This window comes from Branchiostoma floridae, chromosome 1 (genome assembly GCF_000003815.2).
Source record: "Branchiostoma floridae strain S238N-H82 chromosome 1, Bfl_VNyyK, whole genome shotgun sequence".
Lineage (NCBI taxonomy): Eukaryota > Metazoa > Chordata > Leptocardii > Amphioxiformes > Branchiostomatidae > Branchiostoma > Branchiostoma floridae.
Window position 1 is genome coordinate 10,005,024 of NC_049979.1, and position 13,605 is coordinate 10,018,628.

General features: G+C 40.2%; 1 protein-coding gene across 1 annotated transcript in view; it reads right to left on the reverse strand.

Annotated features, from left to right (window-relative positions):
• The window catches only part of LOC118425082 (dihydrolipoyllysine-residue succinyltransferase component of 2-oxoglutarate dehydrogenase complex, mitochondrial-like), a gene marked incomplete in the record, with an annotated part of 61,083 nt that overhangs the window by 18,823 nt on the left and 28,655 nt on the right, over positions 1–13,605 (reverse strand). Inside the window, 3 exon segments of the mRNA XM_035833903.1 lie at positions 561–728; positions 1,368–1,451; positions 9,750–9,817. Of these exon segments, the coding sequence (XP_035689796.1) occupies positions 561–728; positions 1,368–1,451; positions 9,750–9,817 (320 nt within the window).

Sequence of the window (13,605 nt, forward strand, 5' to 3'; positions counted from 1 at the left end):
GTTGTAGAGATTGAATTGTATTTGAATATGCTATGCATGGTATTTACAGGTTTATCGTACCGGGGAAATTCTCTGTACAAAAGACCCAAGGAACAGGAAACCATGGCTTAACGTGCCATCTTATAGACTGCAACCCTTTTCCCTTTTCAGTAAGAGCTGGCATTTGAACTCCCAACCTCTTAGTCCTGAGGCAGTGTCTGGACTGTGCACCCAGTGAAACTTTGCCACTGCACTGCACGATAAATTGTGACACTTGCTAAATGTACATGCAGACCAGGTGAAAGGTTTTTGCCTCTACACAGCACCCTGCCCGGTGCACGAGAAGCACCAGCGGGGTCTGACCCATCACAGTAAACTAGTTAAAATCCCCATCGTGGCTGTAAACGCGGCCACACAGGCACACAAAAACGTTGCTGCCAGATAAGGTGCCTCCAGGAGTGATTGCTTGAAAGCGAGGGGGGATTATTGCCAGATCTATCTGCGTCACACTTAATATCTCCTGCTAACTGCTGCAGAGAGGACCATAACAGCGCACCCGACCAGCTCCACCCAGGCCTTACCTTGCCATTTATAGCCATGGGGCGCTCCAGAATTGCATGCATGCCTAGAATAGCTGATTGTGGTTGGTTGATGATGGGGGTGCCAAACATGGACCCGAACACCCCTCCATTACTGATGGTAAAGGTGCCTCCATCCATGTCCTCGATGGCGAGCTCGCCCTTGCGTGCCTGAAAGAGAGAGGGGCAGAGGTTAGCTCAGTGCATCATGCCAGATTATGCAGGGTATACACCCACAGCCAAAACCTCATCACACTGCAATCAAAGGGGAGCCCGTAATAGCAGTATTACCGTCCTGACCCAAACAATGTTGTGCATGGGTGATCACAGGAAATCCTTCACAACAAAAAAGTGATGGGCCAGCGAGATAAGTCTATCTTTCTCCCACATTCAATCTTACCAGAGACGTGGAGCCTAGTTGTAGGCGTGAGCTGCACACAAATTGTTAAAAAAGTCAAATATGCAACATAGACAACAATAAAACATTAGCCAATATATTCCTGAAATGTGGGTGTAGGTTGACATGCACTACCTGACACATTTCCACCGGTAAATTGAAAACTTCAACCACATCTAAAAAACCAACTATCTAAAATAAGAAATTCCTATAGCTGTTAGCCTAACTGCTAAAGTGATGAAAGCATGTGTAAGTTGCATGTAAGTTGCATGGAAGTATGCATAACGTCAAAGACTGTAGTTTCCGTAACATTTCTATGACTTAAGTGCATTTATTTAAATATTGTACAATAAGGATTTCAATACAAGAAACTGTCTTAACAAACTCTGTCAAAGTTGGTGGTGCAAACTTACCTTCTCTCCCAGATCATTGATGGTTTTCTCAATGTCAGCGTAGTTCATGTTTCCCACATCCCTGATGACAGGTACAACCAGACCCTGCAAACACAGAACACAGTTCATCTTCTTTGCAAAAATCTGACTTACTTCTTTACATATTCATCATGGTAATGAAGTAACATGCATTGGCATAATACCGGTAGTAAGACTTATACCGGTAGATTAAAAATTCTGGAACTTACAGAGATCTACACATGCAACAATAGTTATTTCTGAGCTGTGCACACTTCAGACATCTAGGTGTCCGATACACCATTTACAAAGCATCGATAACAATGCATTCGAAGACAACAAGGCCAAGAGTTTTCAGTATACTTTTTTTTTAAATTTCGGGGTAGGCAGCTCGTCGTGGGACGAACACGCTGTCACATTCATTGCCAAATTTATATAGATCATAATTACACATGCTCACGGCACAAGACGAACATGATTCAACAACAATCTTGAATTTCTGTTGGTGACCTACAACTCATGTAAAAGTGTGAAGAACCGCCCGGATCTACGACTGAATTGGCAAAATTGAACGTACGCAGCCATTTTCCCGCCATTTTTATATCTACGCTAGCAGTGTAGTGTTACGTCATAGCGGTTGTGACGGACAGAAGTTAAATGAAAATTCTTGACATTATACGTCCGTTTTCTCATGACATTTTGTATGCTCATGCAGGTTTATGTTTTATGCATTTACTGACAGAAAAGGAAGGAACATCAGAGGATGTATAAATGTACATAGCGGCAGTTAATTGTGCCGTGTTTCTTCCTACCGGTATTTTGTACCCCCTCCCAACCACGCGCCCGTTCGCCGTGTAATTCCGCGGCGTGTTACAATTACAATATTACGCTTTTAGCAGGACAAGAGTGGCAGAAAAGTTACACAGAAGAAGTGGCAAGGGTAACCTATAACAGCAACATGTAACTGGAGAAAATGATGCGTTGACAATTTGTCAAATCAGTATGGCTAGAGAAATCGTCGTAAACGTACCGGTATTATGATAATAGATGTTACAGTACAAGTACAGTATGTATGTGCAGAAATCAGCTTTCATTCCTGTTTCACTCACTCAGCAAACACAAGACATCCTGTAGGAAAAATCATAAAGTCAAACTTGTACAAGTACAGACCACCTGTACATAGGAGCCACCTGGCCACTGTAGTCCATGCGATAATTTCCCCACTGACACTAGCATTAGGAATCCTGCCTACAGTTACCACCTGTCCACATAGACAAGATTTAATCGGTTCCCTGAGTTATTTTCATGTGCATTTTTGGCCTATCTTATTAAGAAGTCCTATAAGAAAAAGCATATCTTATTCAAGACCTTCAATGCATGACATGACTGGTATCTTTCAAATCACAGGGTCCCTGGACAGAACAGCACTTCCATCAGTACCTTGGACAGACTCCAGAGTCGAGATAAGGTTCTGTGCTCATGCTTACAGTAAAATAGAAGGACGAATTTACAGTTAATTAAACAGGTGCACAAATGTTTTGACATTTTGCATAATGGGATATGATTTGATTACTGCAGTGTGACTCAGTAGTATGACAGTTGACATCAGAAACAACTGTTAGCAAAGGCAGCTGAGCGTAGGAATGTAGAAATGTCTAAGTCATTTAACCAAGTTCCAAACTGGTTCATAGCTATGGCAACAGGAAAAATCATATTGACACATTATACTCAGTTCAAAACTGGTTCATGGCTATTGCAACAGGCAAAATCGCACTGACACATTGTACCACACATTACTCCATTCTTCACCCAGTGTTCCTCCGCAGAGAATCGTCAAACGACAATTTTCAGAGACAACACTTGCCTCCATCCCCTAAAAGGTAAAGCTTGTAATTTTGGACTTTAAACTTTCCATTGATTTCTATGGCCTGCATCTCGACAGATAAAGCTACCCCTCAAATTATCGAACCAGGTTAAGACTAACTCAGATTGCAAAGCAAGTCCAAAGGCATGCCTGTTTGCATGATGATAAGCCAGTTCCGACATTACATCAGGCACACATACATAAAGGCCCCGCTGCAGAATACACCAGATAGCACAGGATCACCGATATGGTATTTGACCAGGGAAGGACATCAACCAGTTCTGTACCTTTGCTTCTACCCTGGAGGCATGTTTTACTGTCTGGCTGTATCATAATTATCCTGGCTTTTGCATGTGCAAGAAGGCAAGAGCACCTGTCAATCAGTGACCCATATCAGTTAACTCACAAATTCCCACCTGCGCCAGAATGCAATACCAGGGGTAGCCCGCATCTATCTCCGAGCCACAACACAGAAAGATGTGGGACAAGTCAAGACTGTCTGGACTGATGTTTAATTCAGTGTAGATGGTATGGAGGGGGAACTTTTGATGGAGTGACTTATCTGGGAATGTGTACAGGACTGGAACCTAGGGAAGGAATGAGGTATCCTGGGAGGCAGCTGAAAGTCAGAAGGTTGGCCAGCGAGATATAAAGATTTGTCTCCATATCTGCAGCTGAGTAACCACAATCGTGCAATGCATTTGGCTCAGGAATAGGTCCCCCTGGGAGCTGGCAAGAACATGCCAACCATCAACGAAAAATTACAAAGGGGAAAGTTAGGCCATATTGCTATGAGTACTATAAGGATGACATCCCTAGGAAGCCTAAAAAAAAAAAAAAACTAGCCTTCAGTATGAAATCTAAGTGGTCAGGAGGGTTGAATGAATGACTAAACACACTGAGTGAGATATACCATACCCTAGATTTTAGTGGAATTTGACTACTCATCAATGGCGTTGGAATTGGGAATAATATCCCATCAACATATGAAGTATTGGTAAGCTGCTTTCATCTCAAGGTTTTACATCAGTGAAAATAGACTCAACATTGCAGTGAGTCAATTAAGATTTTGTTAAGATGCCCAATGTGATGATGCTTATTAATGCTATCATCTCAGCCAGTGATTCCCTTTAATGTGTGCAAGATTCAACAAGGAAAGTAAAGTATGGTACTCAGACTTGACTTGTTCTGTACCATTGCATTAGCAGTCAAGGACACTTCAATGCCGGTGTTGGAAACAGTGACAGACTTTGAGTCTGACTAAAGGAACAGACAGAAAAGCTCACGCTTCACCCTGGTTGTGAGATCTGCAGCATTCCACGGGGAAAGGGAGCTTCAGTCAGGGTAGCCATGAAGGACAAGACTGATAAATCCAATTTTCCCAGGAGTCCTTAACTGCTCGTACAAGTGATGTGTTCCTGGACGTACGGTACACGGAGGCCATCAAACTAGCTTGTTACGTTTGTGGAAGGCCCGACGAGCGCTGATGGATGGAAACTTTAAGTGTGTGTAATAAGCCTCAGCCTCAACAACCTGCTGCTGAGAACCTGCCCATAAATCATGACAAGGCGCTGGGAGTATTCTTGCTGAGGTGTACTTCTGCCATTAAGATGCAGCCCAGTCAAACATGTGAGATGTACGAGGGGTGATCAATAAGTTCTCCGCCTCACCTAGAAATAATAAGCACAACTCAGATTTCGAAGCATAGATGTCAAGTCTTTTATGGATATGTACCAAAATTTAAATTATTGTGATCAATACTTTACTCTTCCATCGACATCCAATAACAGTAGGTAAGAGAGAAGGAAAACACAAGGACAATTGAGCTGCGGCCTGAGGTGTACAGGTCAACTTGCGCAGCTGAAAGTCAGATACCTACTTCTTTCTACTTGAAAGAAGAAGGAATCCCCTTCAAACATTTCGACAATGTCTTAAAAGAATTTATGGCATGGGGAACTCGACCCACACATCTGACCACAGTTCACCTTTGTTTTCTCGCAACTTACCTACTTATTTTCAAGATGACGCTGCCTAGAAAGTAATGACTGCAATAATTTGAAATTTGGAAGATATCGATAAAAGGCTTCCTCCTAGGAAGGTGTGCCCAAAAATTGAGTTGTGTTTATTATTTCTGGGTAAGGCAGAGAATTCATTGATCACCCCTTGTACCTGTAAGAAAAAATTCTATCCACAACGCACAGACAAGATTACAACAAAGCTTTGCACCGTTGATTTGAACAATAGAAGACAGGTTACTTTTGATTCATTTTACACTCATGTTGCTTATATTTCATGGTAGGAGGAAAAAGGACAGAGGCTTTTGTGGTTGAAACAACTCCTTAGTATAGCATTCATGCAAAGGAGACATGTGTAAAAACTTCATGGTGGAGAGGTTAACGCAAAAACAGCAAAAGTAAAACCAAGGAAAGAGTTTCAATATTTACAGTATTCCTCAATGATTTAAAAAAGCTGGGTGGCAATTCATCTCACATACAGAAAAGTAGCAACAGCACAAGATGACAGCACAGGCAGAAAATTAAAGATGTTGGCAAATTTCACACCTGGGCGCCACCACAGCCTGGTAAAGCCATGCTATAGTCGGCAGTGCCTCTTTATCCTTCATTTCCTGTTTCACTAAGTGTAGTTCTTAGAGATCTCAGAGTTTGGCTCAGGTTGCGACCGTACACTTAAAATATCTCATCTGTGTGCAGATGTACGGAATGCTTGATTCCGCACGTCAGCCATCCTGCAGGAGCGTGGAAAATTGCTTTTCAATGAGTACATGGGAAATGTACTTTTGCATGGGCTAGATTGACTTGCAGATGTCAACCAGATAGGGTCAACCTGATCCTAAGTGGATTCAGAATTTGATCCATATGGTAAAAGCAGTGGAATCATTTACTTTCCATGCCACAGGGACATGACACTGTGTGGAAGACATATCTTTCTTGGATTCATGCATTTCAATGTAACTTCATGACAAGTTAGTCTTAAAATAGAACATAATTAATCCCTACCTTCCAACACCTATTTTTTTCGGCCTGAAACAGGAAACATTTTTTCCTAGGCCTTATTTACAACCAATGAGTTATACAACAGCCAAGTGTTGTGTAAGTTCTTGGATAAAAAATTTGATACTGAGCTACATTCTGGATGAAAGCTGTTGATTGACAAATTTTATGTACATGTACATGTAGGTGCTGCATTGATCTCTTAACAATAGATAATGCCACACTTTATGTTGACTTTTTGCTAACCATTGATCAGGTACTTGATACTATTGATGTATGAAATAATTGGCAACGTAGATCTCACCTACAGAGGTACAAAATGTGAAATTGGGATCAATGTCTAAAATAATATACTCCACAAAAAATCAATTATGTCTAATACTTTAGGTTGTCATTGTAAAGCAAACAATATTTCAACTATTGATTCATTTGATCTGGTACAGCTTACCATCAGTCACATTATTTCATATCATCCATATGTATGTTTAGATTCTAAATCAAACTTAACATTAACCTTTTCCATTCAACCTCAGAATGGTCCCAGATTTGTATGGATATGGGTTATATTCTGTTAAGGATTACTGTTAGCAGGAGAAAAGGTCATGACTTTCATACATTATTTTGTGAGCCCTAGTAGAAAAACAATGTTGTTTCCTGTTTCTCGGCTGACCCTAGAAAACCCTAGCCTTGGGGGGTAGGGGTGGAACAGAAACTGTAAGTAGAAAAAGGCTGCTTGTTCTATCTAATGAAAGATAAATGTATAAACAGATTGGTAACCATTATGCACAAAATTTAAGTGTCATCATGTATTTCAGTTTTCCTTTGTTAAACTGTACTGTACCACTAGAGTTTTTGCCAGAGTCTAAAATGAAATAAATACAAAAAAATGTCTACCTTCCGACCATGATTTTTCATGACTGAAACAGGAAATGCAACATTATTTCCCTATGCCTGAGTCGTGTACATTGAATTATTATGTAATGCATCATTATTATGTTTGCCATTTTCCCTGCCGAGGGCTCATCTACACACCCAAGGTGACAGAGGACCACAACAAGACAGCATCAGGTGTTTCTCCAGGGTACAGTTAAACCTGTACTAGTGATCACTTCTGTGTAAGGACCACCTAGCCAATTTGAACACATTTTGGCTGTTGCTTACAAGTTGATAATTTTTCCATGGACAAAAAATTGTATTTTACCAGTGAGTGGTCTTCTTGGGTAGTTCTGACTGTGCTGCAACAACAGGAATGTATAGAACGACATATTCCAATGTCTGTGCAGCACATGGTGAGTCTAAAAACATTTTTGAAGGCAAAATACGCCACTGGGTATCAATGAAGAAGATTAACCTCCTGCCTAATCCAGCAGCCAATATAGACACACTTGGCACAAAAGGTTGCTTGGGTAAAGAGATGGTTAATCCTCTTAGCTAACTATAAGCTGTCCAACCCAGGCACATCTATGAGCCTTGATACCAGGCTCTCAGCAGGAATCATTAACACTTTCTCCCCAAACTCACACTTCCTCCTGCAGGGCCGTTAGCTTCCATGGGATAAAATCAGCTAAGCCTGGAGATTCATCACAACAAGACGACTTAGTGCTGATAAGGAACCTAATGAAAGTGACAATCCCTGACATTAACATCTGCACCTCCATCTATGACTGGTAATTGCTTCCATTCTTTAGGGACTTGCTTCCCGTCAACAAAAGTAATGCTGAAAAATTTTACAAGACAGAAAGCACATTTTCTAATCAGCAATGCTTTCAGCCTTAATACTGAATTATCCAGTTAGGTGGTGGCTGTGGTGAGTTGACAGAGGTCAAGCCTCAATTACAAAGGCACATAATATACTATAATAAGAGGTTAATGTATTTTTAACCTACAAAGGGTAATAAAATATAGATGGTAACTATTTAGGGTACAAACATGCATCAGAGATATTTTAAAAAGTACTCAATGGATGCTTCAGATATGATGACCAATCATACTTTGGACTATAAAATAAATTTTGCCCCGAAGAATACTATTTGAGTTAATATTTTTCAATTAATTGACGGAAATCTACTTTTCAAATGAATTTCTGACTCTCCCTACAATGTTAACTTCTGGAAAGGTCCCTGCTTTTGAAATATATATAGGTTGTTGGAGTTCGACTCATTCAATTTGTAACCTCAGTGCCCATGTCACTGTGTGACAAACACTTCCCTTGTTGATACAGGACGTCAACAACCCACAAGAGAAGGGCTCTCCATTCAGGTTGCTATGGTATCCTTTTCAGCAGAGTGTGATGAAGGATAGAGTCAATTTTAGAAACCATATATCAGAAGGACCTGTAACCCCAACGATACTGCAATTCAATACTCATAAATAATTGAGAACTTCATGCTCCCCAAACAGATCTACTCAGAGTGTTGAAAGCCAGGTCGCCACTACATCCTTCACTCTTGCTGAAACTGCTGGCAACTTGAAACAGCAGTCAGCAATAAATGAATAAGTAAGTTGTTTTTGGAAGTCAGGACATTTATCCTGTTAGAACTATACAGTAAAGCATACATCCTTACCTATATCCCTGGACATAAATGTACCTATGGATGATCATCTTAATATTCTATAGTAATTCATATGCATCACATCATTGGTTCTCTTGGGAAAAGCAGCATTTCTATCAGCACCTTGGACAGACTCAAGAGTTGAGATAAGGTTCTGTGCTCATGTTGACAAAGGAATGATAGGAAGAGTACAGAAACTTCGGAGGTTCACAACAAATATAAGTTCAAAGAAAGTTGTTTAATTTTTATACAGTGTGCATGGTGAGTGACCATGACATTGAAGCATGCTCCTAAGAGGTGCACCTGTTGGCTAAAAAAAAACCCTCAGGTCATTAATTTGTCAGAATGAAAAACAGCAGAAATCAAGTGTGATTTATATGATATCCACAGGGGTATTGCATAAGTACTCTGCAATGAGATGAAATATTGTCACTTTGATACATAGCGAGGTACCCTGCTGGCAGTACCGATAATTGCTGTGCCCAAACTACCCTTGACGGCAGCTGGAGAAAGTAAACAGCAGAGCGAAATGCCCAATAACAAGCTGCAAGGGGAAATGCACCACCTGAGATTGTCGAGAACTTTCACTTGTAACCTATATAAAAAATTCTTACAGTTAATCTTGAAATGTTCACAGAGCTCTTCACCACAAATTCTGATGTATTACAATACACTGGCACTGAACCACCTTCAAAACCTACTTACACCTTCAATGCAATAGCAAATCCCCACAAAAAATGTTAGAATCTTAAGGACCTTAGAATTGCATCAATAACCATGGTCAGAATGGTATCAAAGGATGTTAAGAGTATTTTTGTGGAAATTCAGATCCCAGTGAATTATCAAAATGTCACAAGGTCCTTCCTTGTACATTCTGAGAAACGTCTTTCTAAAATAAAACACCCATCCAAGTCGTCATCTTATCCCCTCCTTCCTCATTTGCATGCAGGGAACTCACCTTAGGCGTTGCCACGGCAACACTGATGTCAATGTAGTCTCTGTACACAATCTCCTTGTCTTCAATCACTGAGAAAAGAAAAAAAAGATGCACAATTAATCAGAGGGGTTACAAAACAACTTCATCCACTGTCCTATTGCTCAGGACAGATGAAAGGTCATAGAAGCGGGTTGTGTAGGGTTGAGCACATGCACATAAGGTTATTTTCTCAAGGGTTGGAGAAAGACAATTACATATACATGTAGCTCACTGGAGTCAGCTGCAGTACATTTCTGCAGCGTTAATACCATTGTGCTCTGGAGGTCAAAGAATATGTCAATTTTTCAAGTAACCATCACAAGATTAGAACAAGTATGGACATCCTAAAATGAAATACACAAGAGCTGCAGATGAAAGGTCACAGAAGTGAGTTCTACAAAGCAAAAGTAATACATATAAGGTTATTCACCTAGGCTGGAGAAAGACAGCTCGCATTGCATTTCTACAGTATTAACACCATTGTGCAAAGGAGTTCATCGGTATGACTTTGTCCTTTTTTGACTATCCCTGACCATCACAAGACTGAAACCAGCGCAGAATTCCTAAAATGTGTATAAGAGCTTAATTCAACATCAAGATAACTTAAGTGACGTGACACATGACACAGACATGTGAGTGTGTCTGTAACATGTACACTACTGTGGTTTCCACATGTTCGTGTCTCAGCTGCTGTGATCATCATAACACTCAACACTGCCAATTAGCTTAATCTGATTAGAAAGGTCCTGGTTACCTTGCATGTAATTAGCCAATTAGTCAATGACATAAAGACATTTATAATACAGCATGAAGGCTGAGTTTGGAGCTTTCTTGTGCTGCATATGCTAATCCTTGTGTTAGTGGAGGTATTTGCAATAAATAACAAGCATGTTTCAGGGACAGACATAATGTCTGCACTCTGGTGTATGTCTGCAGTACGGTTGAATGGCTTATACAGAACATTTGCTTTATATTCTAAAGCAGACTTGCTCAAAGCTCTTCTCCCTTTTTATGAGTTTACTGAACTCTACGGATAGAAGCTTGTCTGAGGGACTTAATGCAGACAAATGCTGTTATTGCATTCTGGCACTACTATATCCATCTACATGAAATCCTCTCTCTCATGGTCCAATGAATAGAAATCAAGAAACACCATGTCTTGGTCACATCGTCCAACTGCAGAAAATTCAACAGGTTGGAAAGGTGCCAGTGCAGTGGATGATTCAAAACTTTCTCCTTTCTTTTCTTGGTACACAAAGAGTTTTGTGTACAAGGGTAAGTCACATGTTTGTACAATGCTAACTTAAAGATAAGATTCATCTATCTTTAATGACAGAGCATGCAGCCTACATGGCACCAGCTGGAGATACATCACACCATCAGCGATGTGAAAATACCAAGTTCATTTGTGGCTCGTCTGACCTTTCCCAGCGTTGATTTCCATTTTGAGAGGATTCATCATCTGTTGCATGAGTGCAGGGGGAATGGTGGCAGTGTACATGGCATCTTCTGGTGAGGACCCCTCCATCTGGTGACACAAGGAGATCCCAATCTGACTGATGGGGTAGAAAGCATGTGCCAAGTCACCTTCAAGGCACTGCCCCTTCCACAGAAGCTGAATTGTACTTCTTGGAAGGCTGACAACAAGTCACCTCAAAGATGCATTCCTTACCAGGTGACAGAAACTAAATGCACTGCTGGTGTACTAATGGATGTCTTCAACTGTTCCTGCATGTCATAGTGTACTTGCCTACAAGCTCAAAACCACTGCAACTTCTACTCATTGCAAAGGCCTAAATATTCTCATGTTGGGAGTGTAATGTTCTATCAATCCTAATGCTTATTGAAAGCAATCAACAGTTCATCATCATTTTGTTGCAAAGGAACAGTTAACTTCAATCAATACTACCCTACTTGAATCTGAACTTTATTGCATATTCATGACCAGAGGCTAAATGCCATATAACCACATGCAGTCTGGATTTGAAATATAAAGCAATTTAACATTAAATACTACATTCTAACGCTATCAACATATATGTGGTCACAGTCTCTGCCTGCCAGATTCTACAATTAAGGGATGGGCACTAATGCAAAAGTCTACACATGGCTCTACACTATTTGAAGTTTGCAATGTTTAAATAAGTTTCTCTTCCATGTATCTCTTTGAAGTTTTGTATGTCCTCAATTTGTTACCTTGGTTTTCTCTTCTTCACTTTGTAACTTTGAGTTGGATTTCTGGATGCAAACAAATTTCAATCTTGGATTAAGTGAGCGCCTCTATAGAGAGCACACATGCTTTTGGGTCTTTCCTTTTCTAACACACTTATGTACAGGTGCCAAATTCTTGTCTACATCAAAGGAATAAAGAGGAGAATAAGAATCTTCCATCTCACACAATCATCAGGGCTCGAAATTAACATAGTCCCATAGTCCCGGGGCACCAAAAAATTTAGTCCGGGAACACTAAAAATCACTTTGGGACCTTTTTTGGGACGGTAGAAAAATTATCAATATCAGAATGTAAACCAATCATACGTTTGTCAGGCGCGTGACCTAGCTTTTGGTTCCCAGTCCTAAGGCCCCCAAATTTGATATTTGACTATGCAGTTACAGTGTGCGTTTGATCGGCAAATGCACTAAATTTAACATCTATATATAGTACCATTATTGATGATATTATTTACACAAAATACAAATGTTTTCCACAGACAAAAAACTACTTCTTCCCAACTTCCACTTGTTTTGCTACTAAAGTTACAGCAAGTGGTCCTGTAAAGGACTGTAGTCTACAGTACCAATGTTTTTACACAAAATACAAATTTTTGCACAGACAAAAAACTTTCTTCCCAACTTCCACTTGTTATGTTTGGTTTGTCTCAAATTTCTGGAAATATGTGGGACTGATTGATTTTGAGTTTATTGTAATTGACAATTAGTTAATATAGACAGAAATATTGTACTCTGAGTCTGACTCAACTTTATTGTTGTGATACGGGACTTCCTAAAAACCTGCTTGGGACCATCCATCCTCACTTCGGGACGATTGGAATTTATTTTTGGGAACACTTCTGGGACAATAGAGAAAACAGTTAATTTCGAGGCCTGAATCATTGCTAAGATTGGTCCAGGTGTTAGAAATCACAAGTTAATATACTATCAGGAAACATCACAGACTCCTACAATGCCAAGGTTTCCCGTCAGTAAAGCAACAGGTAGAGGTAAATTATAATACATCATTTCTTTCATCTTAAATCCCCCCACATTGACCAATATATGCTGCTTTAAATCAGACTGACACCTTTGACAGAAGAAAGTTGGATACTTGACAAGATTGCTGAAAAAGTTGTTACCTGTGTCACAACACCGCTTTACATGATGTTTTACTCATCCATCAACAATATTGCTAGACGCCATCAAAGCCTCTGTGTCGAGTGTATTTCTCCAGACATTCAAACTTTTCTGAGTAACATTCTCATGTACGTAGGCCTGTAGGAAAACTTGCCATGTTTCATAACTTGGTGCCAGAATTCTGGGTAACTGCTGCCAGACAGAGTAAGTTGTGATGTTTCCCACATCAGATCCTCATCAAACATGCACTGCAGGTACATAGAAATGTCTACATGTACGTGCTTCCATCTGGGACAGCATGGGTCACAGCATGCAGGAATGGGTTTGCAGAGGGGAAAGAAACAGAATATTACAATTTGGGGGAGGCTACAAATCTTGTTTTGGAACTTGAGACTCATTTTCCAACACTTCTGGGTCCATGTGGATCAGCGTTTGCAGATGTTGACAGAAGATTCTCCAATTAATGTCACAACATCTAGATTGTTAG